Raw genomic sequence first — 24,118 nt, forward strand, 5'->3', positions numbered from 1 at the left:
ATTGACTGCTATTGAAAGCATTAGCACATGCATACATTAAAATAGCCAGTAGGTGGAGCTGTCCGCTTGTGTTGCAGCAAACACATGCAAAGAAAAGCAAGCCAGACATGATCAATGAATCTGCTTTCAAAGGAACAAGATCTAGCAGCCATTTCCCATAGCTGCAGACTCAATGCAGAGAACTGTTTGCAGAAAAAGGCAAGTGAAAAACGTTTTTGTTCATTAACCTCTTAAGGACATGTAACAGATTTTTCCTGTAATAAAACAATTGAGCAAACTGAAAGCTGTGTCCTTAAAGGGTTAAACTTAGTTTGATGATGATGATGCAGTCTGTTGTGTGATTAAACACAGGCAGGATGAAATTAATCAGTGTATAACCAGACCTGAGCAATGGAACAAGATCTAGCAGCCACTTCCCTTAGCTGCAGAAAAATGCAAGTAAAAAAAAGTTTTTCTTCATTAAACTGGGTTTCAATTTACAACCATTCCTTCTGGAACCTAACCCCGGCGTAAACTGGGGGCTACCTGTAATATAAAATAGCCAAGATGATGAAAAATACATGCATGAGATTAAAACTACCATTGATTTGCCTTACCTGGGAAATTGCTATGATAATTCTGTTTGGAGTATTTGTACGTTATAACATCGAAACTGATCCCCATTGGGAAGAATACAAACTGGCTAACAACATTCCAAGTGACAATGAAAAAAGTTTTTATTACAGGTATCCAAGTAAGTATTTTATATATTGATATATATATATATATATATATTTAAACTATACACATTATCTTGCACTCCCTTTAAAAAGTTGCTGTTTTCCACCTCTTTTGAAGAGAAATAAATGTACTTTCTCTGTAAAGTTTCCTTCTGGCTGAAATGTGGTTCTTTTAATCTTTACACTTTGTGTCAAATATATTATTGTTTTACAAAACTCAAGATTGTATTTAATGTTTACCCACTTGTTTTATTAACTGCGGACTGAAAGGCAAAACAATACTTTGTTTTTTATGTGTTCAGTCTTAGACCAACACAAGAAATGTCATTTCTATATTGCTTGATAAAAAGGTTGAAAGCTGCACCTGCCTCCTTCCCTATTCAGATCATAGCATATTGTACCTACAAAGGTATTGCAAATTCCAAGTTACTTTGGCTTCAAAAACATATAAAGTGGTTTTAAATGCCCTAGGCTTCCTTTAGACTTCTATATTCATTTTAGTGACATGAATGCCAAAAATAAACTTTCCTGACTAAAGAATACAATTTTAAGAGAATTTTCAATTTACTTCTGTTATCAAATTTACTTTGGTCCCTTGATATCGTTTGTTGAAAAAGATACATAGGGGCCAAATTATTAAGCTCCAAATAAAGCTTGATGCCCCTGTTTCTATGCGAGCCTTCAGGCTCTCCGGAAACAGAAGTTATGAAGCAGTGGTCTAAAGACCTCTGCTTCATAACTTGTCCGCCCACTCTGAGGCTGCGCCGCCCGATCCTAAATGATCGGGCTGATTGACAACTCCTACTAGCAGCCGATTGTCCGCGAATCTGCAGGGGAGCATTGCACAAGTAGTTCACAAGAACTGCTTGTGCAAAGATAAATGCCGACAGCGTATGCTGTTGGCATTTATCGATGTATGTCGGACATGATACGCTACATCATATTATGTCTGTCAGCACTTTAATAAATCGGCCCTATTGTATCAATGCACTACTGGTAGCTAGCTGCTGATTGGTAGTTGCACATATATGCCTTTTGTCATTGGCTCAAAAGATGTGTTCCCTTAGAAAACAGAGAATGTTTGTTTCTAAAAACAAATTTAACTGAATGTATACAGGGGGTATTATCCTTGATTCTTAGCCCATTAGCAATGCATCATGGCTGTCGGCCCCTAATGGTTCCCTAAAATGAACTGTTGCTCAATGCATATGATACTTAAAGGGACACTGTACCCAAATGTTTTCTTTCATGATTCAGATAGAGCATGACATTTTAAGCAACTTTCTAATTTACTCCTATTATCAAATTTTTTTTATTCTCTTGGTATCTTTATTTTAAATGCAAGAATTTAAGTTTAGATGCCGGCCCATTTTTGGTGAACAACCTGGGTTGTCCTTGCTGATTGGTGGATAAATTCATCCACCAATAAAAAAGTGCTGTCCAGAGTTCTGAAAGCCAAAAAAGCTTAGATGCCTTCTTTTTCAAATAAAGATAGCAATAAAACAAAGAAAAATTGATAATAGGAGTAAATTAGAAAGTTGCTTAAAATTGCATGCTCTATCTGAACCACGAAAGAAAAAATTTGGGTTCAGTGTCCCTTTAAGTTTCTAGTGACCTTTAAATGAGCCCATTGGTTGAAATGCTACTTAACTGATTGACTGAGACCAGTGCACTCACAGAGCTATGTGGAGCCTGCCATAGACCATCTGTATATACCTTCCAATTTATATATGTACAATACAGACAGGGGCCTTTATTAAGGGACTGTCCATGTTACAATCTATGACCCCTTTGTGTGTGTGTGTGTGTGTAGGACACCATGATAATATTCTAAGTAAAATTAAATGTATGTGAAATATTTACTAATATATACTAATTAAATATCTACATAATATAATTTATTTCTTTTAGATGTGTGCCATGCACAGGTTTAAATATATGTATATAATTTGCTTAGATGTGGCAATAGACTTGTGCAAATACAAATGTTAATATATTTAGCATATGTTATATGTAGGGTTGCCACTTTGGACATGTTAACCTGCTGTGCTTTGGGGTGACCACAACATCTCAGAAGAGCCCTCTAGAGGGAAGAACAGCAGGCAGAAAGTACCATGTAACCTTAACCAAATGTATTATATAAATATATAACTTTTATATTATTTGTTTGTTTAATAGCCATACATTTATATGGGGCCCCTATGTGATAGGAAGTAGACCATCACTGATTTAGATATTATGCCTTAAGGCTCATAAACACATTGTATACAACAAAGTAGGTGACTGCCCATAAGCTGGTTTCAGATGAGTGCATAGGTGTGTCAGGTGGCTCTGTGGAAATGCTCTGCCTTGTGCTGAAAATAGCAATATTGCCAATAGTAACCTAGATCCCATTGTCAGCTCTAGCTGTAAAACTAGCTGTACCCAGCGGATATTGAAAATATCTCATTAGCTGGGGTCACACCTTGAGTGCTTTATGTGGTAGGTAGCAACAAGTAGTGAGCTACTATAGGTTGAGTAGGGTCACCTACATCATCACAGGGATGTTATCATATGGCTATCACTGAAATAATACCCTGGAGCTACAGTATGTTTTAATGGTTTGAGTCCTAAAGGGCAAAAAAAAAAAAATACTATTAAAAATATTAAACATGGAAATATAAAAACTGCTGCTAACACCCCAGGAACCCGCATAGCAAAAAATCTCTGCCAGCTAGGCTTCTGATCAATCAGCATATTAGGAGTCTTCTGAAATTCAGGAATAAATTGATCCTTCTCCCAGTTACTGGCTCCTCCTCTGGGGCTTCTTATTAATATAAGGTGGCTTGGGCCATGAGTGGGCTTAACTAACTAGAATAAAGACAGAAGACTAATGAAATGAGGGTTTGATAATTATGGGGGGGGAGGGGGTAAATTAACCCAAATTGTACTTTCATAATTCAGACAGTAAGTTTCCAGTTTTATTATCTTATCATATTTGCTTTGTTCTCATGGTATTCTTTGTAAGTATGTAGTGTGTATATGTCTGGAGAATTACTAGTGCTCTTGCAAATGTATATAATTGTTAAAAAAAAAATCCTTCCAAGTAAACACAAGTAAATTGGAAACTTTTTAACAATTGTGTCCCCTCTCTGAATCATGAAAGAAAGCATTTGGGTTCCCTGTCTTATTGTTGTTATTATTATTATTATTATTGTTATTGTTACTATTATTATTATTATATTTTAACATTATTAAACCTATTTTTTTTTATAAAATGATTTTTATTTTAATATATTGGGTTTAGGGTTTTCAGTAATTTAGAGGGGTTGTTTTGTAATTTGGTTAATTTGAGGAGGGATATCTTAGAATTAGGGATATTTTAATTTCATGATGGTGTGGATATTCTGGTTCTGTTAGGACAATGCATGTTAAATGGACTAAGAGGGAAGATAGGGGAGAGCTGGGTAACATTTGTGAGTGAAGTGATCAGATATGGGGGCCTATTTATCAAGCCATCAACCGCAAAATTCTGGAATTTTGCAGCGTAATTGTGGAGAGCTTGATTTGCCTTATTTATCAAAGGCTACAGACCGGCAAAAGTAGAATTTTGTGATGTAACATACGATCCGCCGGTCTCAGTCTGACACAGATCGATGCTTAAGTCACTACAGATGTTCCGAATGCAAATTCGGCACTATCTGACTACTTTTGCTAGTTATCAAATAACTACCAGGTACGCTCGCCACTATTCCGGCCCAGCGTACCTGGTTTTCAATCCGCCACCCCTCCGGCGGCGGATGCCATAGGAATCAGTGGGAGTCTAAAAGCAGTGAAAGCTTATGTTCGTTGCTGCCCGATATCCCATTGATTCCTATGGGAGAATAAAAGAAACGTTTACACCTAACACCCTAACATGTACCCCGAGTCTAAACGCCCCTAACCTACTGCACCGACACCGCCGTAACCTACATTATACTTATTAATCCCTAATCTGCTGCCCCGACACCACCGCTACCTACATTATACTTATTAACCCCTAATCTGCCGTCCCCTACACCGCCGCCACCTACATTATATTTATTAACCCCTAATCTGCCGCCCCGACACCGCCGCCACTTAAATAAAAGTTTTGAACCCCTATCCTGCCGCTCCCGGAGGCCACCGCAACTAAATAAAGTTATTAACCCCTAAACCCCTGGCCTCCCACATCACTAGCACTTACTAAACCTATTAACCCCTAAACCGCCAGCCCCCCACATCGCCATTAACTAAATTAAACTATTAACCCCTAAACCTAACAACCCGCTAACCTTACATTAAATATTAACTCATCCCTATCTTATAATAAATTAAAACTTACCTTTTAGATTTAAATTTAACTATTAATTAATAATTAACCTACCCTAACTATTATAATAAAATTAAATTAAACTATATTAAATTAATGATTAATCCAACCTAACTTTTAAACTAAAATTACATTAAACTATATTAAAATAATATTTAATGTAACCTAACTTTTATACTAAAATTACATAAACTTACAAATTAAATTAAATATATTATATATTTAAACACCTAACTCTACTCAAATAATTTAAATCTACACTAAATCTACAAAGTTACAAAAAACTAAATAAGTTACAAAAAATAACAAACACTAAGTTACACAAAAAAATAAACACTAAGATACAAAAAAGAAAAAAGAAATTATCAAAGCTTTAAACTAATTACATATAATCTAAGGGCCCTATGAAAATAAAAAAAACTCCCCAAAATAAAAAAAACCCTAGCCTACAATAAACTACAAATAGCCCTTAAAAGGGCCTTTTGCGGGGCATTGCCCCAAAGTAATCAGCTCTTTTACCTGTAAAAAAAAAATACAAATACCCCCCAACAATAAAACCCACCACCCACACAACCAAACTCCAAATAAAAAGCTAACTAAAAAACCCTAAGCTCCCCATTGCCCTGAAATGGGTATTTGGATGGGCATTGCCCTTAAAAGGGCATTTAGCTCTTTTGCAGCCCAAAACCCTAATCTAAAAATAAAACCCACCCAATAAACCCTTAAAAAATCCTAACACTAACCCCTGAAGATCGACTTAGTTTTGAAGATCCGACATCCATCCTCCAAGAATCCGGGAGAAGTCTTAATCCAAGCAGCAAGAAGTCCTCCAAGAAGCCGTCCGAAGTCTTCATCCAAGCCCGCAGAAGTCTTCACCCAGACGGTATCTTCTATCTTCATCCATCCGGCGCAGAGTGGGTCCATCTTCAAAACATCTGAAGAGGAGCATCCTCTTTTTCCAACTGACTAACAACGAATCAAGGTTCCTTTAAATGACTTCATCCAAGATGGCGTCCCTTAGATTCCGATTGGCTGATAGAATTCTATCAGTCAATCGGAATTAAGGTAGAAAAAATCCTATTGGCTGTTGCAATCTGCCAATAGGATTGAGCTTGCATTCTATTGGCTATTCCAATCAGCCAATAGAATACAAACTCAATCATATTGACTGATTGGATCAGCCAATAGGATTGAAGTTCAATCCTACTGGCTTATTGCAACAGCCAATAGGTTTTTTTTCTACCTTAATTCCGATTGGTTGATAGAATTCTATCAGCCAATCGGAATCTAAGGGATGCCATCTTGAATGACGTCATTTAAAGGAACCTTCATTCGTCGTTAGTCCGTCAGAAGAAGAGGATGCTCCGTGTTGGATGTCTTGAAGATGGACCCGCTCCGCGCCGGATGGATGAAGATAGAAGATTCCGTCTGGGTGAAGACGTCTGCGGGCTTGGATGAAGACTTCAGCCGGCTTCTTGGAGGACTTCTTGCCGATTGGATGAAGACTTCTCCCGGCTTCTTGGAGGATGGCTGTCGGATCTTCAAAACTGTAAGTCGATCTTCAGGGGTTAGTGTTAGGATTTTTTAAGGGTTTATTGGGTGGGTTTTATTTTTAGATTAGGGTTTTGGGCTGCAAAAGAGCTAAATGCCCTTTTAAGGGCAATGCCCATCCAAATGCCCTTTTCAGGGCAATGGGGAGCTTAGGTTTTTTTAGTTGGGATTTTATTTGGGGGGTTGGTTGTGTGGGTGGTGGGTTTTACTGTTGGGGGGCATTTGTATTTTTTTTTACAGGTAAAAGAGCTGATTACTTTGAGGCAATGCCCCGCAAAAGGCCGTTTTAAGGGATATTTGTAGTTTATTGTAGGTTAGGGGTTTTTTTATATTGGGAGGGGGGCTTTTTTATTTTCATAGGGCCCTTAGATTAGGTGTAATTAGTCTAAATCTTTGATAATTTATTTTTTATTTTTTGTAACTTAGTGTTTATTTTTTTGTGTAACTTAGTGTTTGTTATTTTTGGTAACTTAGTTGTAAGTTTTTTTTTGTAACTTTGTAATTTTTTAGTGTAGATTTGAATTATTTAAATAGGGTTAGGTGTTTAAATATAGAATATAGTTATTTTGATTTGTAGTTTAATGTAATTTTAGTTTAAAAGTTAGGGTAGATTAATTAATAGTTTAATATAGTTTAAGGTAATTTTAGTATAATTGTTAGGGTAAATTAATTAATAGTTTAATATAGTTTAAGGTAATTTTAGTATAATTGTTTGGGTAGATTAATTTTTATTTTAATATAGTTTAATGTAATTTTAGTTTAAAAGTTAGGGTAAATTAATTATTAATTTAATATAGTTTAATTTAAATCTAAAGGTAAGTTTAAATTTATAATAAGATGGGGATGAGTTGATATTTAATATAAAGTTAGCGGGTTGTTAGGTTTAGGGGTTAATAGGTTAATTTAGTTTATGGCGATGTGGGGGGCTGGTGGTTTAGGGGTTAATAACTTTATTTAGTTGCGGTGGGCTCCAGGAGCGGAGGGATAGGGGTTAATAACGTAACGTAGGTGGCTGCGGTGTAGGGGGCGGAAGATTAGGGGTTGATAAGTATAATGTAGGTGGCAGTGGGCTCTGGGAGCGGAGAAATAGGGGTTAATAAGTTTATTAGAGTGGCGGTGGGCTCTGGGAGCGGCGGTTTAGGGGTTTATGACTTTATTTAGTTGCGGCGGGGTCCATGAGCGGCGGTATAGGGGTTAAACAGTTTAGTATAGTGTAAGTGTTTAGTGACAGTATACAAATAAAGCTGGGAAAAAGCTGAAGAGCAGCGAGATCGATGACTGTTAGTAAACAACAGCCCGCTGCTCATCGCCCCGTACTTGGTGCGTGGCTTTTTGACAACTTTTTTGTTAAATATGGAGAATGTATTCAGGCAGCGAAGTTAGGCGATGTCAGGCAAGCGTATTGGTGCTGTCGAATGCAGCACAGTTGATGGCTTGATAAATAGGCACCATGGTCTGGGGGGAGTCAAATTGGTTGATTGTTGCATCAGGAATGACGAAATATGTCCCAATTGCCTTTATTTGGCTTCTGTTTTAGCAAGCAAAGCAATACGACCAGACAGTTAGCATTATCATAAACCATTTCCTTAATACCATAGCTTAGATTTGAGTTTTGAATTTTTAACTAATTTTTAATCATTCTCTACTTTCTGCACCGTTAATTATTTTGTAAATTGGGGACAGTTGGCTTTTGTTTTGTTTTTTGATTAGAAGAATATGACTGCCAAATGCAGGGTCCTTAGCATCTAGTTGATGTATTCGTTTATTTGATGATGTGGTTGTACACAGTCCTTTTGGGAGTTCCTTTTCTCACGGGGTTATACCTAATTGAAATATTTAGAAAGGTTATATGATTATTATCACTTTTTTTTTCTACTCTGCTCCACTGCTTCATTCATTTTATTTATATTTTTTGAGCCCCCGATATACTGGGACACAGTGTTTTATGTTAGCAATTAATCCTGATGGTTCTATTCTAAATCCAGCTGGCTAGTTTCTGTGGACATTGGCTGTTGGAGATTTGGATAAGCTTTCAAACGATCGCATTAAGCGATGTTTACATACACGATGTCCACTCCCACATTATGATCAGGGCCCAATGGTGTACCGAGGTGTGTATATGTCGACTGGTCCTGCCCTCCACTCTATGCTTTACACGTACGGCGCTTAAGGTATTGAGATCTCCTTTTTACTTAGGTGCTGAATGGTAGTGATGTTGTGAATTGTTCGCCTGCGAATATTTCACGGCGAACATAGCTTGTTCGCAGCGGCGGGTGAACATATGCGATGTTCGATCCGTCCCCTATTCGTCATCATTGAGTAAACTTTGACCCTGTATCTCACAGTCTGCAGACACATTACAGTCAATCAGCAGCAGACACTCCCTCCCAGACCCTCCCAGCTCCTGGGCAGCAGCCATTTTAGATTCATTCTGATCCTGCATTGTTAGTGAGAGGAGGGACAGTGTAGCTGCTGCTGATTTTTTTAGGGAAATTGATAGCTAGGCTAATGTATTCAGTGTCCACTACAGTCCTGAAGGACTCATCTGATCTCTGCTGTTTGGACATCACCCCAAAAAGCCCTTTTTAGGGCTAGAACATCAGTCGTTTTTTTTGGGGGTTTTTTTTTGCCTGTGTAATTTTGACTGTGAAACATCAGTCTGCTAGTATAATCTAATTGCAGTTGCCTGCCTGCCAGCGTGTGTGCCAGGCCCACTTGCCAACTAGTGCCACCACTCATATTTGTTATAACAGTAGTGTAAATATTAAAAAAAAAAAAAACGTTTTTGACTGTGAAACATCAGTCTGCTAGTGTAATCTAATTGCAGTTGCCTGCCTGCCAGCGTGTGTGCCACTTGTCAACTAGTGCCACCACTCATATCTGTTGTAACAGTAGTGTAAATATTTAAAAAATAAACTTTTTGGATTGTGAAACATCAGTCTTCTTTTTTGTGTCAGACTCACAGCGTATACTGTGCCCACTTGCCCAGTGGCACCACTCATATTTTGTTTAATAGTAGTGTAAGTGTACATTTAAAAAAAAAAAAAAATGACAGGCAGAGGCAGGCCACCCCGCAAGTGCTGTTGTGGTGCTGTGATTCCCTTTGACCCTACAATAATGCCCAGTGTTCAGAGGCCACGTACCATGAACGCAAAAAGTTCTAAGGAGGACCTAGTTAACTGGCTAACACAGGACACCCAATCTTCTACAGCTTCCGCTCAGAACCTTGACACACCATCCACCTCCAGCTTAGCTTCGGGCACCTATCAAGTGACCACTCACCCGTCTGCCGCCACCACCAACACTAGAACCACAGCCGCTTCACTTGATCTGTCAGAGGAGTTATTGACACATCAGTTTGAAGAAATGAGTGATGCGCAACCATCATTGACAGAGGATGTAGATAACAGTGATATGTCTCAGTCAGGCAGCATTACAGACATGGACGTACGGTGTGATGATGATGATGTTGTACCCGCTGCTGCTTCCTTTGTTGATTTGTCAGATACAAGTGAAGCGGTTGATGATGATGCGTCCGTGGATGTCACGTGGGTGCCCGCTAGAAGAGAAGAAGAAGAGGGGGGAAAGTTCAGATGGAGAGACAGAGAGGAGGAGGAGGAGGAGACAAGTTCAAAGCAGGGGGAGGTCGTCGCAAGGAGCTAGTGGCACAGTCAGACAGCATGCATCGGCACCCAGGGTCAGCCAGACAGCACGCCAATCAATGCATGCTGTTGCCACCACCAGAATGCCGTCATCGCAGAGCTCAGCAGTGTGGCATTTTGTTTGTGTGTCTGCCTCTGACAACAGCTATGCCATTTGCAACCTGTGCCAAAAGAAACTGAGTCGTGGGAAGTGCAACGACTCAGGTACAACTGCTTTGCGAAGGCACATGGTCTCACATCACAAACACCGATGGGATGAACACATGAGTAGAAGCAGCACACAAACTCAAAGCCACCATCCTCCTCCTGGTCCAGCATCTTCAGCCACGTCAACCACTGCTGTCCTCCTTGCCCCCTCTCAACCATCCGCCACTCCGTCTCTCTTCCGTAGCAGTTCCTGCTCATCTGCCCACAGTCAGGTGTCTGTCAAGGACATGTTTGAGCATAAGAAGCCAATGTCCCAAAGTCACCCCTCTTGCCCGGCATCTGACAGCTGGCTTGTCTGAACTCTTAGCCTGCCAGCTTTTACCATACAAGCTGGTGGAGTCTGAGGCGTTCAAAAAATTTGTAGCTATTGGGACACCGCAGTGGAAGGTACCCGGCCGAAATTTCTTTGCACAAAAGACAATCCCCAACCTGTACTCGATTGTGTGAAAGGAAGCAATGGCATGTCTAGCACACAGTGTTGGGGCCAGGGTCCATCTGACCACTGATAGCTGGTCTGCAAAGCATGGTCAGGGAAAGTATATCACCTACACTGCGCATTGGGTAAACCTGCTGATGGCTGCCAAGCATGGAATGCGTGGCTCTGCAGAGGAGTTGGTGACACCGCCACGACTTGCAGGCAGGCCTGCTGCCACCTCCTCTACTCCTCCTACTCCATCCTCTTCCATAACCTCTTCCTCGGCTGAGTCCTCTTCTGCTGCAGTGTCTTGCTCCACATCAACGGCACTCCCCCAGCTCCGCAGGTACTATTCCACATCCCGGATACGGCAGTGTCACGCCGTCTTGGGGTTGACTTGCCTGAAAGCAGAGAGTCACACCGGAACAGCACTCCTGTCCGCCCTGAACGCACAGGTGGATCAGTGGCTGACTCCGCACCAACTGGAGATCGGCAAAGTGGTTTCTGACAACGGAAGTAATTTGTTGGCGGCATTGAAATTGGGCAAGTTGACACATGTGCCGTGCATGGCACATGTGTGTAATCTGATCGTACAATGCTTTATGCATAAGTACCCAGGCTTACAGGACGTTCTGAAGCAGGCCAGGAAGGTGTGTGGCAATTTCAGGCGTTCCTACATGGCCACGGCGAATTTTGCAAATATCCAGCGGCGAAACAACATGCCAGTGAGGTGGTTGATTTGCGACAGCCCGACACGTTGGAATTAAACACTCCTAATGTTCAACCGCCTGCTCCAACAAGAAAAAGCCGTTAACAAGTATTTGTATGACCGGGGTGCTAGGACAGCCTCTGCGGAGCTGGGGATTTTTTTGCCATGTTACTGGACGCTCATGCGCAATGCCTGTAGGCTCATGCGTCCTTTTGAGGAGGTGACAAACCTAGTCAGTCGCACTGAAGGCACCATCAGCGACATCATACCATTTGTTTTCTTCCTGGAGCGTGCCCTGTGAAGAGTGCTGGATCAGGCCGTAGATGAGGGTGAAGAGGAAGAGTTGTGGTCACCATCACCACCAGAAACAGCCTTATCAGCATCGCTTGCTGGACCAGCGGCAACGCTGGAAGAGGATTGTGAGGAAGAGGAGTCAGAGGAGGAATGTGGCTTTGAGGAGGAGGAGGAGGAAGATCAACCACAACAGGCATCCCATGGTGATCGTTGTCACCTATCTGGTACCCGTGGTGTTGTACGTGGCTGGGGGGAAGAACATACCTTCAGTGAGATCACTGAGGACGAGGAACGGGACATGAGTAGCTCGGCATCCAAACTTGTGCAAATGGGGTCTTTCATGCTGTTGTGCCTGTTGAGTGACCCTCGTATAAAAAAGCTGAAGGAGACGGACCTGTACTGGATGTCCATGCTACTAGACCCCCGGTATAAGCATAAAGTGCCTGAAATGTTACCAAATTCCCGCAAGTCGGAAAGGATGCAGCAGTTCCAAAATAAATTAAAAAGTATGCTTTACACAGCGTATAAGGGTGATGTCACAGCACAACAGGAATCTAACAGGGGAAGAGGTGAAAGTAATCCTCCGACTCCCACGACCACGCCTGCAAGGACAGGACGCTTAACAGACATGTTGTTGATGGAGGACAAGCGGAGCTTTTTAACTCCTATGCATCGCCACAGCCCTTCAGGGTCCACCCTCAGAGAACGACTCGACCGACAGGTAGCAGACTATCTCACCTTAACTGCAGATCTCGACACTCTGAGGAGCGATGAACCCCTTGACTACTGGGTGTGCAGGCTTGACCTGTGGCCTGAGCTATCCCAATTTGTAATAGAACTTCTGGCCTGCCCGCTTCAAGTGTCCTGTCAGAAAGGACCTTCAGTGCTGCAGGAGGTATTGTCACTGAGAAGAGAAGTCGCCTAGGTCAAAAAAGTCTAGATTACCTCACCTTTATTAAGATGAATGAGGGATGGATCCCGAAGGGACTGACATTGGGCGATACATAAAAAGTAATTAGATGATCTGCCTTGGGCTATAAATGGTCCACAAGCTGCTGTAAGTTGTCTTCGAATGCTGGATAACTTGCGTGACTTATCCGCCACCAACTAGGGTTCAAGCCGTAATGTTTTAGGGCACTTTCTGCCAGGGAAACAAACATCAATTTTTCTGGCCGCTGCTACAGGGGCTGCAACAATACCTAATTTACATTGTACATGCCAAATTTTTCTGGCCTCTGGTGCTGCACTATGGCTTCAAAAAACAAAACAAAAAAAGGCACGCAACAGGGATTAAAGTGATAGGAATAGTACTACTTAACACACCACTCATATCTGGTGGCACAATAGATTGCACGCGCAGTGCCCCAAATTTGAAGTAGGAGGACCGACCAAGCATCTTTTTCCATCTCCCGGTTCCTAAAATCCATGCCATATACACGACCACGTCCCCTGATAGGGGACACCGCAGTGGAAGGTACCCGGCCGAAATTTCTTTGCACAAAAGGCAATCCCCAACCTGTACTCGATTGTGGAAAAGGAAGTAACCTTACCATGGGTCCCAGACCGCACGTCTTGTAATTCTCTGTCTGGGAAATTATCTATCAAATCTATCTATCGTATCTATCAAATGTATCCATTGCATCTATTGATCTTTCTATCTAATCTATGTATCTATCTATCTATCTATCTATCAAATCTATCTATCTTGTAGCAATGGGGGAGTTTGTGGTTGTGCAAATGGACTGTTTGCGGTTGTTTGCGGTGCGTTAAACGGGGAGTTTGGTCTGTCACTGTGAAGCGGGCGTAACCCTTACACTACCCGATCGATACAACATCATACCTGATGTTTTAAAGCACGTTATAACAAACAATTTAGGAATGTTAGGTGATTTATGCCCTTTTATGGATTAAAACCAGACTCTGCATCAACTATGTAATTTTCCGTGGGAGTTTTGCCATGGATCCCCCTCCGGCATCCCACAGTCCAGGTGTTAGTACCCTTGAAACAACGTTTCCATCACTATTGTGGCCAGAAAGAGTCCCTGTGTGTTTTAAAATTCGCCTGCCTATTGAAGTCAATGGCGGTTCGCCCGTTAGCGAACAGTTGCGGAAGATCGCGTCCGCTGTTCGCGAACCAAAATTTTTAGGTTCGCGACATCACTACTGAAGGGGCATAGTGCTTTATTATGATCTTTGGTTATATTTTAATGGTTGGACAATTTGACTTAAGTCCTTTTATTGCCTTGATACTTTGAAACACGGTTTGTGATGAGTCTGTAGTTACAGATACTAGTTACCAAATTTGTGGGCGTGTCGGGTCATACTGACACGTACGCACGACTAGACCATTTGGTTGATTTTTTTTCACGCCTATAGATGATTGGTCGATAAACGGGATACATGTTTGTCCTACTTTAATTATTTAATGATGATTAATGCACATGCAGGTTCTCGTTGCTTTTATGTACACTGATCACTCCACTGGGAATATCGTTGAGGCTTCGGGTTGATTTTATTTCACACACTGTTTTATACCATACTTAACATGGTTCACTCATGTCACTCACATCAGGATATACACATTGGTTACCCTTGGGGGTGTGTTGTATAAACAGTCATGATTGGCTGTTCTCTTAGGGGGGGATTTCCAGGTGCCTGTTAAAAGGCCATTTTTTTGCACAGTTTGTTTGTCAGAGGAAGGGACTATTTTTGTCTCGAAACGTCACGCTTGAATAAAAGTTTTTCTTGTTGTCACAGATGTCGCCAGACCAGTGAGTGCTTTTTTCACAAACTTTATTTTACCTACATAGCACCCTGGCAGTTGTCCAAGGATAGTGAGAGTGCATACACACCAGTGGTTTTATATATAAATGTTTTAAAAAGGTTAAAAGGGATATAGTATATCTAGTCTTTGTCTAGAAAGGGCTACTATATATATATATATATATATATATATAGTAATAGATCCACACTCGCTGGACTTTAAAAAATTAATAGTTTATTGTGTACAGTGACGTTTTCAGGGAGCCAACTGTCCCCTTCATCAGACCAGGCGACAGTTGGCTCCCCAAAATGTCACTGTACACAATAAACTATTGTTTTTTGAAAGTCTAGCGAGTGCGGATCTATTACTTGGAATTGGATATTGCTGCTCCTGACACCCTGGCTCATATCTTAAAAGGTGAGAGTGCAAATCCCTATGAACTTTCGTATTTTATATATATATATCTATATATCTATATATCTATATATCTATATATCTATATATCTATATATATATATCTATATATCTATATATCTATATATATATATATATATATATCTATATATCTAAAGTAACCGCACCACATAATTAGTGGAGAGATTTAACAAATAATTGCTACGTTTTCTGTAGCAATTACTGGTGCTTGGGGACTATAATGAATAATTATGTATTATTAAAAGTTAGAAAAAGAAGAAAGGCAATGCGATTTAGTAAGAATGAGGATAAGGAAGGGAATTGGAAAAGATATGCCTATCCAGCACTAAATCATTTACCCTTTAATAAACTATACACGTTAAGGTTTATGAATTGTATCGCAAATGATAGTACACAGTGGATTGAATGCAATAATGTTACAACAACCAGCAGCAATAATTGTGTATAACAAACAACAAATTTTGTTATTTTGTTGCAAGGGGCGCCTTGAATTAATACCATCTGAGAATTGAAGCAAATAGTCCCAGAAAAATGAAAGTCCAAAATTTATTGGAATCCAAAATAGAACTGTAATTTTATTGGGGATCCCCTTTCTGAAGCAGTGGACATTGATTTAAATACAGTCCTTTTAAAATGCAATTTATTTTTATATCCTTTTGAAGATGCAAGTATAATATTGCTTGAAAACAGTCACACTAATAATTGCAACATTAGAATTGCTGTGTTTCCTCCATACAGCCACTTTGAAACAGAGCTCAAATATAGTACTCACTCAGGTTGTATATCAAGCAGATTTTAGGATATTAGAATTACTGCTGCACTTAACGCCTAGCTAGGGTTTTCAAGTAATATTATACTTGCATCTTCAAAAGGATATAAAAATAAATTGCAAGTTAAAGGACCATAATACCCAAATGTTTAAACACTTGAAAGTGATGCAGTATAGCTGTAAAAAGCTGACTAGAAAATATCACCTGAACATCTCCATGTAAAAAAGAAAGATATTTCACCTAAAAAGTTCCTCAGTAGCCACATCCCATTGTAAAGGATTTCTAAGCAGCATATCAGTATGTCTGTCCTGGGACAGCCGAAGGGATGATCCTCGTGCACTCTCATGTTATTTCCCTATTCAGTTTAAGGAAGTTTACTAGGAAATCTTATGAGAGTTAAGTCAAATCTCATGAGATCACAGTAAAAGAGTTCATGACCTCAGCACTGCTGATGCTGATTGGCTGCTGTTCATTTCTTCATTTTTTTTTTTTTTTACCTGCCGCTGGGCTGCAGCTGAGTATAACTTTTTTATACAGCACTTACTCTGCTGATCTGAGGAGATTGTTAGGTAAAATATCTTCCTTTTTTACATAGAGATGTTCAGGTGATATTTTCCTGTCAGCTTTTTACAGTTATACTGCATCAGTTTCAAGTGATTTAGCATATGAGTATTATGTCCCTTTAAAAGGACTGTATTTAAATCAATGTTCACTGCTTCAGAAAGGGGATCCCCAATAAAATTACAGTTCTAATTTGGATTCCAATTCATTTTAGACTTTAATTTTTCTAGGACTATTTGCTTCAATTCTCAGATGGTATTAATTCAAGGGGCCCATTGCAACAAAATAACAAAATTTGTTGTTTGTTTGTTATACACAATTATTTCTGCTGGTTGTTGTACTATTTTTGCATTCAGCATTAAACTGATGTTTAGTTTGTAGCAATCCACTGTGTACTATCATTTGTGATACAATTCATAAACCTTAAAGTGTATAGTTTATTAAAGGCTAAATGATTTAGTACTGGAAAGGGCTATCTTTTCCCATTCCCTTCCTTATCCTCATTCTTACTAAATCTCATTGCCTTTCTTCATTTTCTAACTTTTATTAAAAAATAAAAATAATATATATATATATATATATATATATATATATATATATATATATATGTGTGTGTGTATTGTATGTGCACACATACATACATATATACACATAAATACACACACACACACACACACACACATATATATATATATATATATATATATATATATATATATATATATATATATATATATATATATATATATATATATATATATACTTTTGAGCCCTTCCCAGTCAAATACCTATAGACATGCAATATCATTTTTATTCAGTCTTAGGGATCAATTTATCAAGCTCCGTACGGAGCTTGATGCCCCATGTTTCCGGAGAGCCTTCAGGCACGCCAGAAACAAAAGTTTTGAAGCTGCGGTCTAAAGGCCGCTGCTCCATAGCCTGTCCACCAGCTCTGAAGTGGCGGGCAGAAATCAACCAGTTCGAATACGATTGGGTTGATTGACACCCCCTGCTAGCGGCCAATTGGCCGTGAATCTGCAGGGGGCGGCATTGCACCAGCAGTTCACAAAAACTGCTGGTGCAATGATAAATGCCAACAACTTATATTTATTTAAAACACACCCTAGAGAAGTCTATGGACTTTTTTTTTATCTTGCGTTAACTTTTTAATTTAATCTTGTAATACGCACTAACTAAAATTTCACTTGGAGCACAGTTAGCACGCAGGCAAAAAGGTTATTTAGTACAACATTTGTAATATGGCCCAATGTTTCCAGACTCACCTGTCAATGAGATTGTGAACTATGACATGCAACGCACTTGCACAAATTACATTCTGGCTATACAATTGTGAATGGTGATGACATTTCTCAGGCAGATATGAAGGATGTTGAGATGTATATGTTCATGACCACATGTAAGCTTTTAAAGTTAGATAAAAAATAATTTGAATAATTGTTTTTAATCAATTTTAATTGACGTACACTAGGACACATTTTTACTATAGTCATTTATTTTTAAAACATTGTTATCCCATTGCTTTGAATAATGTGTGGCACAAAATATATGATACCTATGAATAAGACTACAATACAACAACCTGTTTATAAGAATATGTATTGCTACTGGAAGAGATCAGCCTTACCCACAATACATTAAAGTATAATGGAAATCAATTATTCTTGAGTCTGTTATTACAGTCTCTTGTTAATGTGATATTTTGGCATTACTGGTTCTAGATAATGGTTTGTTTACCCCTTCAAAGGGGTTAAACACAAGTATGATCCCACCAGGTAGCAGCTTCTGAGGGCCATTAGTAGAATAAGAAAACTATAGAATAAATAGTACAATATACTGTATAACTATAATATTGAATTATAAATATATAGGATTTTGTTAAAGATAAATATCACTTTTTTTGTGGCCAGGCCAGCAATATTACATAAGCAGTATATGACTTTATATATTTCTGTATGCATAAGTTTGTCTTCTTTTCTCTTAAGTTAAGAATTATTTAATCATTTATTTTATTTTTGGGATGTCACTGAGTTTCACTCTTATGAAACTGGGTGGATCATAAAACATTAAGAACATTGCCATAGGCAACATTGAGCAAGTAGGTGAATTAAAAAATGATTTATTTATTTCTGCATAATCTACTAACATACATTACAATGGAACACGATGAGATCAAAAGATATTTTTTAAAACAAAACAGATATAACTGGATAACAGTACAACCAGGATTTACTTCTGCTATGTCCTATGGGAAACATCTTCAGAGCAGCTGCTAAGGGGGCCGCTTATAATTAAAATTGACGTAGTAGCAAGTGATCCTGCTATAAGCCAGAAGCAGTAAAAAAAGATATATTTATTTTACAAAAAATACAAACACCCCCAACAGTAAAACCTACCACCCAACCAACCAACCAACCAGCCAATAGGATGAGAGCTGCTCAAATCCTATTGGCTGATTGGAACAGCCAATATGATTTTAGCAGCGCTAATCCTATTGGCTGATTTAAATCTTTCAGCCAATAGGAATGCAAGGGACGCCATGTTGGATCCAGTTTACGGCGGCGACCGTATGAAGAGGATACTCCATGCCGGATGTCTTCAGGATGGATCCGCTCCGCGCCGGATGGATGAAGATGGAAGAGGCCGCCCGGATGAAGACTTCTTGCTGCCTGGATGATGACTTCGCCAGCTGAATGGATCCTTCAGGCAGGACTTCAATAACTGTAAGTGGATTGTCGGGTATTAGTGTTATGTTTTTTTAAGGGTTTTTTGGTGGGTTTTATTTTTAGATTAGGGTCTGGGCATGTAAAAGAGCTAAATGTCATTGTAATGCCCATACAAATGCTCTTTTCAGGGCAATGGGGAGCTTAGGTTATTTTAGATAGGTGTTTTTTATTTGGGGGGTTGGTTGGGTGGTGGGTTTTACTGTTGGGGGGTGTTTGTATTTTTTTTACAGGTAAAAGAGCTGATTTCTTTGGGGAAATGCCCCACAAAAGGCCCTTTTAAGGGCCATTGGTAGTTTATTGCAGGCTAGGGTTTTTTTTATTTTTGGGGGGGATTTTTTATTTTGAAAGGGCTATTAGATTAGGTGTAATTCTTTTTTATTTTTGATAATGTGGTTTGTTTATCGTAATTTAGTGTTTTTTATTTTTTGTAACTTAGCGTTTTATTTTTTTTGTAATTTAGTAATTTGTAATAAGGTTTAATAGTAGATTTAAATAATTTTAGTAGGGTTAGGTTTTTTAATATGTAATTTAGTTTATTTAATTGCTAGTTTAATTTAATTGTAGGATAATAGGGTAGGTTAATTAATAGTTTTAAAATTATTTTAATTCTACAGGTAACTTTAAATTTATTTGAAGATAGGGATGTGGTAATTTTAAGTTAGCTGGTTGTTAGGTTTAGGGGTTAATAGCTTAATTTAGTTTATGGCGATGTGGGGGGCTGGCGGTTTAGGGGTTAATAGGTTTAGTTAGTTGTAGTGATGTGGGAGGCCAGAGGTTTAGGGGTTAATACATTTATTTAGGGGGGGCGGGGAGTGGCGGGATAGGGGTTAAACAATTTAGTATAGTGTCGGCGTTTAGTGACAGGGTATAAATAAAGTTGGTAAAAGCGGAATAGATGCGAGATCGATGACTGCTAGTTAACAACAGTCCGATGCTCATTGCCCCGTACTTGGTGCGTGTCTTTTTGCCGGCTTTTTTTATAAATATGGAGAGCATATTGAGATACGCGGCCGTGATGTTAGGCAATGTTAGGTGAGCGTATTGGTGCCGGTGAAGGCAGCAAAGTTGACGGCTTGATAGATATCCCCCGAAATCTGTCTGAGAATAGCTGAATGCAACTGGTGGCGGCCATTTTCTTAATTTGTTTACTAATAAAACCTCCAAATTCACATCCCTAGTTTTCTTCTCTTCAACCCCAAACTATTTTATAACTAATTTAAAAGATCATTGTTTGGTATGCTTAGCAATGTATACAGAAGTTTACAGTTTTGCCAAAGCATTCTGGTATTAATTTGACATGCACTAATTTTGTCACTTGGTACAGGTTTTGTGCTAAGCAACTTTGTTGTATGTTTGAATAACAAATATTTACAAACTGGAATTACAAGGTGAAAGTGCCAATAAAAGCTGCATACAATATTGTAACTACTTAACCAATTACTTTTGATGATAAAATCATGTATACTCCTAACAATCCAAAATACCATGACAGTATCATAAGAAAAGTGCATGCTAAGTTCTTAGTCATACACTGCATATTTTTTATACATTCTGACAAACCTAAAAGAAAATCAATGTTATTTTCAAGTAAATTACAAATCATTACTCTATGAATAAGGAAATAACATTGGAGTTTGGAGTTCAAATTAAAGTGATTTGGTTTAGAAACTTCAGAGCATGCTATTTTAAGAAACTTTTCACTTTACTTTTACTATCAAACATATTTTTTTCCCCTTGGAATCCTTAATTGAAAAGCATACCTTGGTAAGCACAAGTGCTGCAGTGTAAGATAGTGATTGGTGGCTATTCACATATGCCTCTTGTCATTGGTTTACCATATATGAACAGCTAACATATTGGAGCATTTTCTTTCCTCATTTTTAAAGTGACGTACAATAAAATTTGTTTCCCCTTGATATCTTCTAAGGGACTTGTTATGTTTACTGCAAAGTATTGTTTCTTCATGGTGTTTTTTCATCATACAACCATCACCTAGCACATGCCCATAACAATGAGCTGAGTCTGCAAGTAAAGCATGAGCAGCTATTTCACATACACAATCTCTCTCTTCATTAACCCCCCCCCCTCCACAAACACACAGAGAAAACGTTTTTTACTCATTTTTTCAATGCAAGTACAACAGGCAGAAGTAGCTATTCAAAATAATGGTAAAGTAGCTGTTAACAATTAAATATCCAGTTTAATAAATTAATCAATAATGCATTAAATTGCATTATTCCATTGAGTAGGTATATTTTTTTTCAATTATGCTCATGTACTAATTAATTTGAGAATCAAAGCTAAATATACTTTCCTGAAGTGAAAACTGAGTAACAGTACCCTGACATTGAAACAACAGCTTTGTAGAAGTTTTTCTAGACGCTATTGGTAAAAAAATGCTTTTACCCTAGTTTAATTATTTCGAGCCAGCACCTTTGCTACAAAATTGGATTACTTTTATACCCAAAAGTGAGGACAGAGAGTTAATTGGGTAGATTACGAGTGGGTTGCTATTTACACTTGCACATTAACTCTGCTAGACGGAGGCTTTTTGCACTCATTGGGTAGGGCTCATATTACAAGTTGAAAGTAAAATGTTTTTGCTCAAGTGCTAAACCAATTTCCGAAAAAAGCCAAACTTGGAATATCATGACTGCATTAAATGCATTCCCCTTAGACTTCAATGGAGCACAAAAAGTAGAAATAAATAAATAACAGCCTCATGTAAACCTGATCGCGCTTAACCAAGTGTGCTAACCCGACATGAAATATGAATATTTTACATTCTAATGTTCTTCACATAGAAGAATATGTTCTATTTATTCATTCATAAATAAATATTTGTTACTTCTGTGTGGCCGTGCGAAGGGTTTGTGATTATTGAGTATGAGTGTCGATGTGGTTTTTTGCTGCATAAGGCTAGTAATGTGTTTGTAGTGACATGAATGTTCAAGGTGTTCAGTGGATGTTGTATGTTTTTTTGTGATTTCTTTAGTTGTCGATCGGGGGAATGTTGTTTAACTGTGGGATAGGTGATGTGAGGAATACGCAGTGAAGATGTGGGAGTGTACTAAAATGTCACTGGCTGGCCCCGGTTAGCGTGATTTGTTTGCTAGGCAGCAGTGGTTTGGCTCGGTAATGAGAATGCATATAAAGGGCCTTAAGACATGATGCACTGATTGTTGTTATGTTTATGCCTGTCAATAAGGATTGTTATGAAATACTGTGGCTCATTTTGATTGTCATTTTAGTCTGGTAGGACACGGCGGTGTTAAGTTGCCATGGGGATGGATGTGATAATGGACTAATTTTGCTCCCTGCTGGGCCCTGTAGTATGTCTTCGCATGCGCAGTTGTGTGTGCTGGACGTGTAGGGAGAACAGCTGATAGTAATCACTTGGTGATGGGTTCTTTCATAAAAGGGTGAGTTTTTTTATGTGTTCGTTTGGTCTGAGGACAGGGGCAACCCCCGAAAACGTTTATCTGTGAATAAAAAGTTACATTTTAAAACGGTGGGTGCCTTCCCCTTGCCTACTTTTTTTATATATATATATATATATATATATATATATATATATATATATATATATATATATATATATATATATATAATGTTTTTGGTACAATATATATAAATATACATATATATATATATATATATATATATATATATATACACAATGTTTTTTGGTACAATATCTATCTATAAAACAACAATTAAAATTCCCACAGAAACTCTCTGTATATATTGTTGCCAATGCAGCAAAGGATTCTGGGTAATATATGCAAATGAGGTTCACAATGACTCACTTTTTTACTTTTAGCCTGCTTTACGCCATAGCATCGCCGCATTACACAGCTTTTAAGCAGATTTGCAGTGGCTGTCAATCAACCCAATCGTATAGGATCAGGCGGATTGCAGACCGCAGCCTCAGAGGCAGCGGACCAGTTATGGAGTGCGGTCTTAAGACAGATGCTTCATAACTGCTGTTTCCGGCGAGCCTAAAGGCTCATGCGGAAACAGAGGCATCAGGGGCCATTCGGCCCTTGATAAATCGGCCCCAAAGCTTTTTTTTTTTTTTTTTTTTTTAGCATTTTTGCCATCACTACATTTAAACAGAAATAAAGCCTTGTTTTTTTTTTATTTTCCTATCAAAACTATATTTTTTTTTTAGTAGACGACCCAAAATATTGATCTAGGCCCATTTTGGTATATTTCATTAGTGATGTCGCGAATAGTTCGCCGGCGAATAGTTCCCGGCGAACATAGCATGTTCGTGTTCACCGCGGCGGGCGAACATATGCGATGTTCGATCCGCCCCCTATTCGTCATCATTGAGTAATACTTTGACCCTGTGCTTCACAGTCAGAAGACACATTCCAGCCAATCAGCAGCAGACACTCCCTCCCAGACCCTCCTACCTCCTGGACAGCATCCATTTTAGATTCATTTGGAAGCTGCATTCTTAGTGAGAGGACGGACAGTGTAGCTGCTGCTGATTTAATAGGGAAATTGATAGCTAGGCTAGTGTATTCAGTGTCCACTACAGTCCTGAAGGACTCATCTGATCTCTGCTGTAAGGACAGCACCCCAAAAAGCCCTTTTTAGGGCTAGAACATCAGTCTGTTTTTTATTTTCCCCTGTGCAATCTAATTGCAGTTGCCTGCCTGCCAAGCCACTTACCCAGTGCCACCACTCTGGTGTAAAAGTAGTGTAAATTATAAAAAAAAACTTTTTTGACTGTGAAACATCAGTCTGCTAGTGTAATCTAATTGCAGTTGCCTGCCTGCCAGCGTGTGTGCCAGGCTGACAGCGTATACTGTTCCCACTTGCCCAGTGCGACCACTCATATCTGGTGTAACAGTAGTGTAAATTATAAAAAAAAACTTTATTGACTGTGAAACATCAGTCTGCTAGTGTAATCTAATTGCAGTTGCCTGCCAGCGTGTGTGCCAGG

General features: G+C 38.9%; 1 protein-coding gene across 1 annotated transcript in view; it reads left to right on the plus strand.

The window, feature by feature from the left end:
- Window positions 1-546: 546 nt before the first annotated feature.
- LOC128662178 (ammonium transporter Rh type C-like) overlaps window positions 547-24,118 on the plus strand; it is a 178,648-nt gene continuing 155,076 nt past the window's right edge. The window contains exon 1 of the mRNA XM_053716005.1: window positions 547-733. Within this exon, the coding sequence (XP_053571980.1) occupies window positions 547-733 (187 nt within the window). The remainder of the gene's footprint in view (window positions 734-24,118) is intronic.

This window comes from Bombina bombina, chromosome 6 (genome assembly GCF_027579735.1).
Source record: "Bombina bombina isolate aBomBom1 chromosome 6, aBomBom1.pri, whole genome shotgun sequence".
In the NCBI taxonomy this organism is placed as follows: domain Eukaryota; kingdom Metazoa; phylum Chordata; class Amphibia; order Anura; family Bombinatoridae; genus Bombina; species Bombina bombina.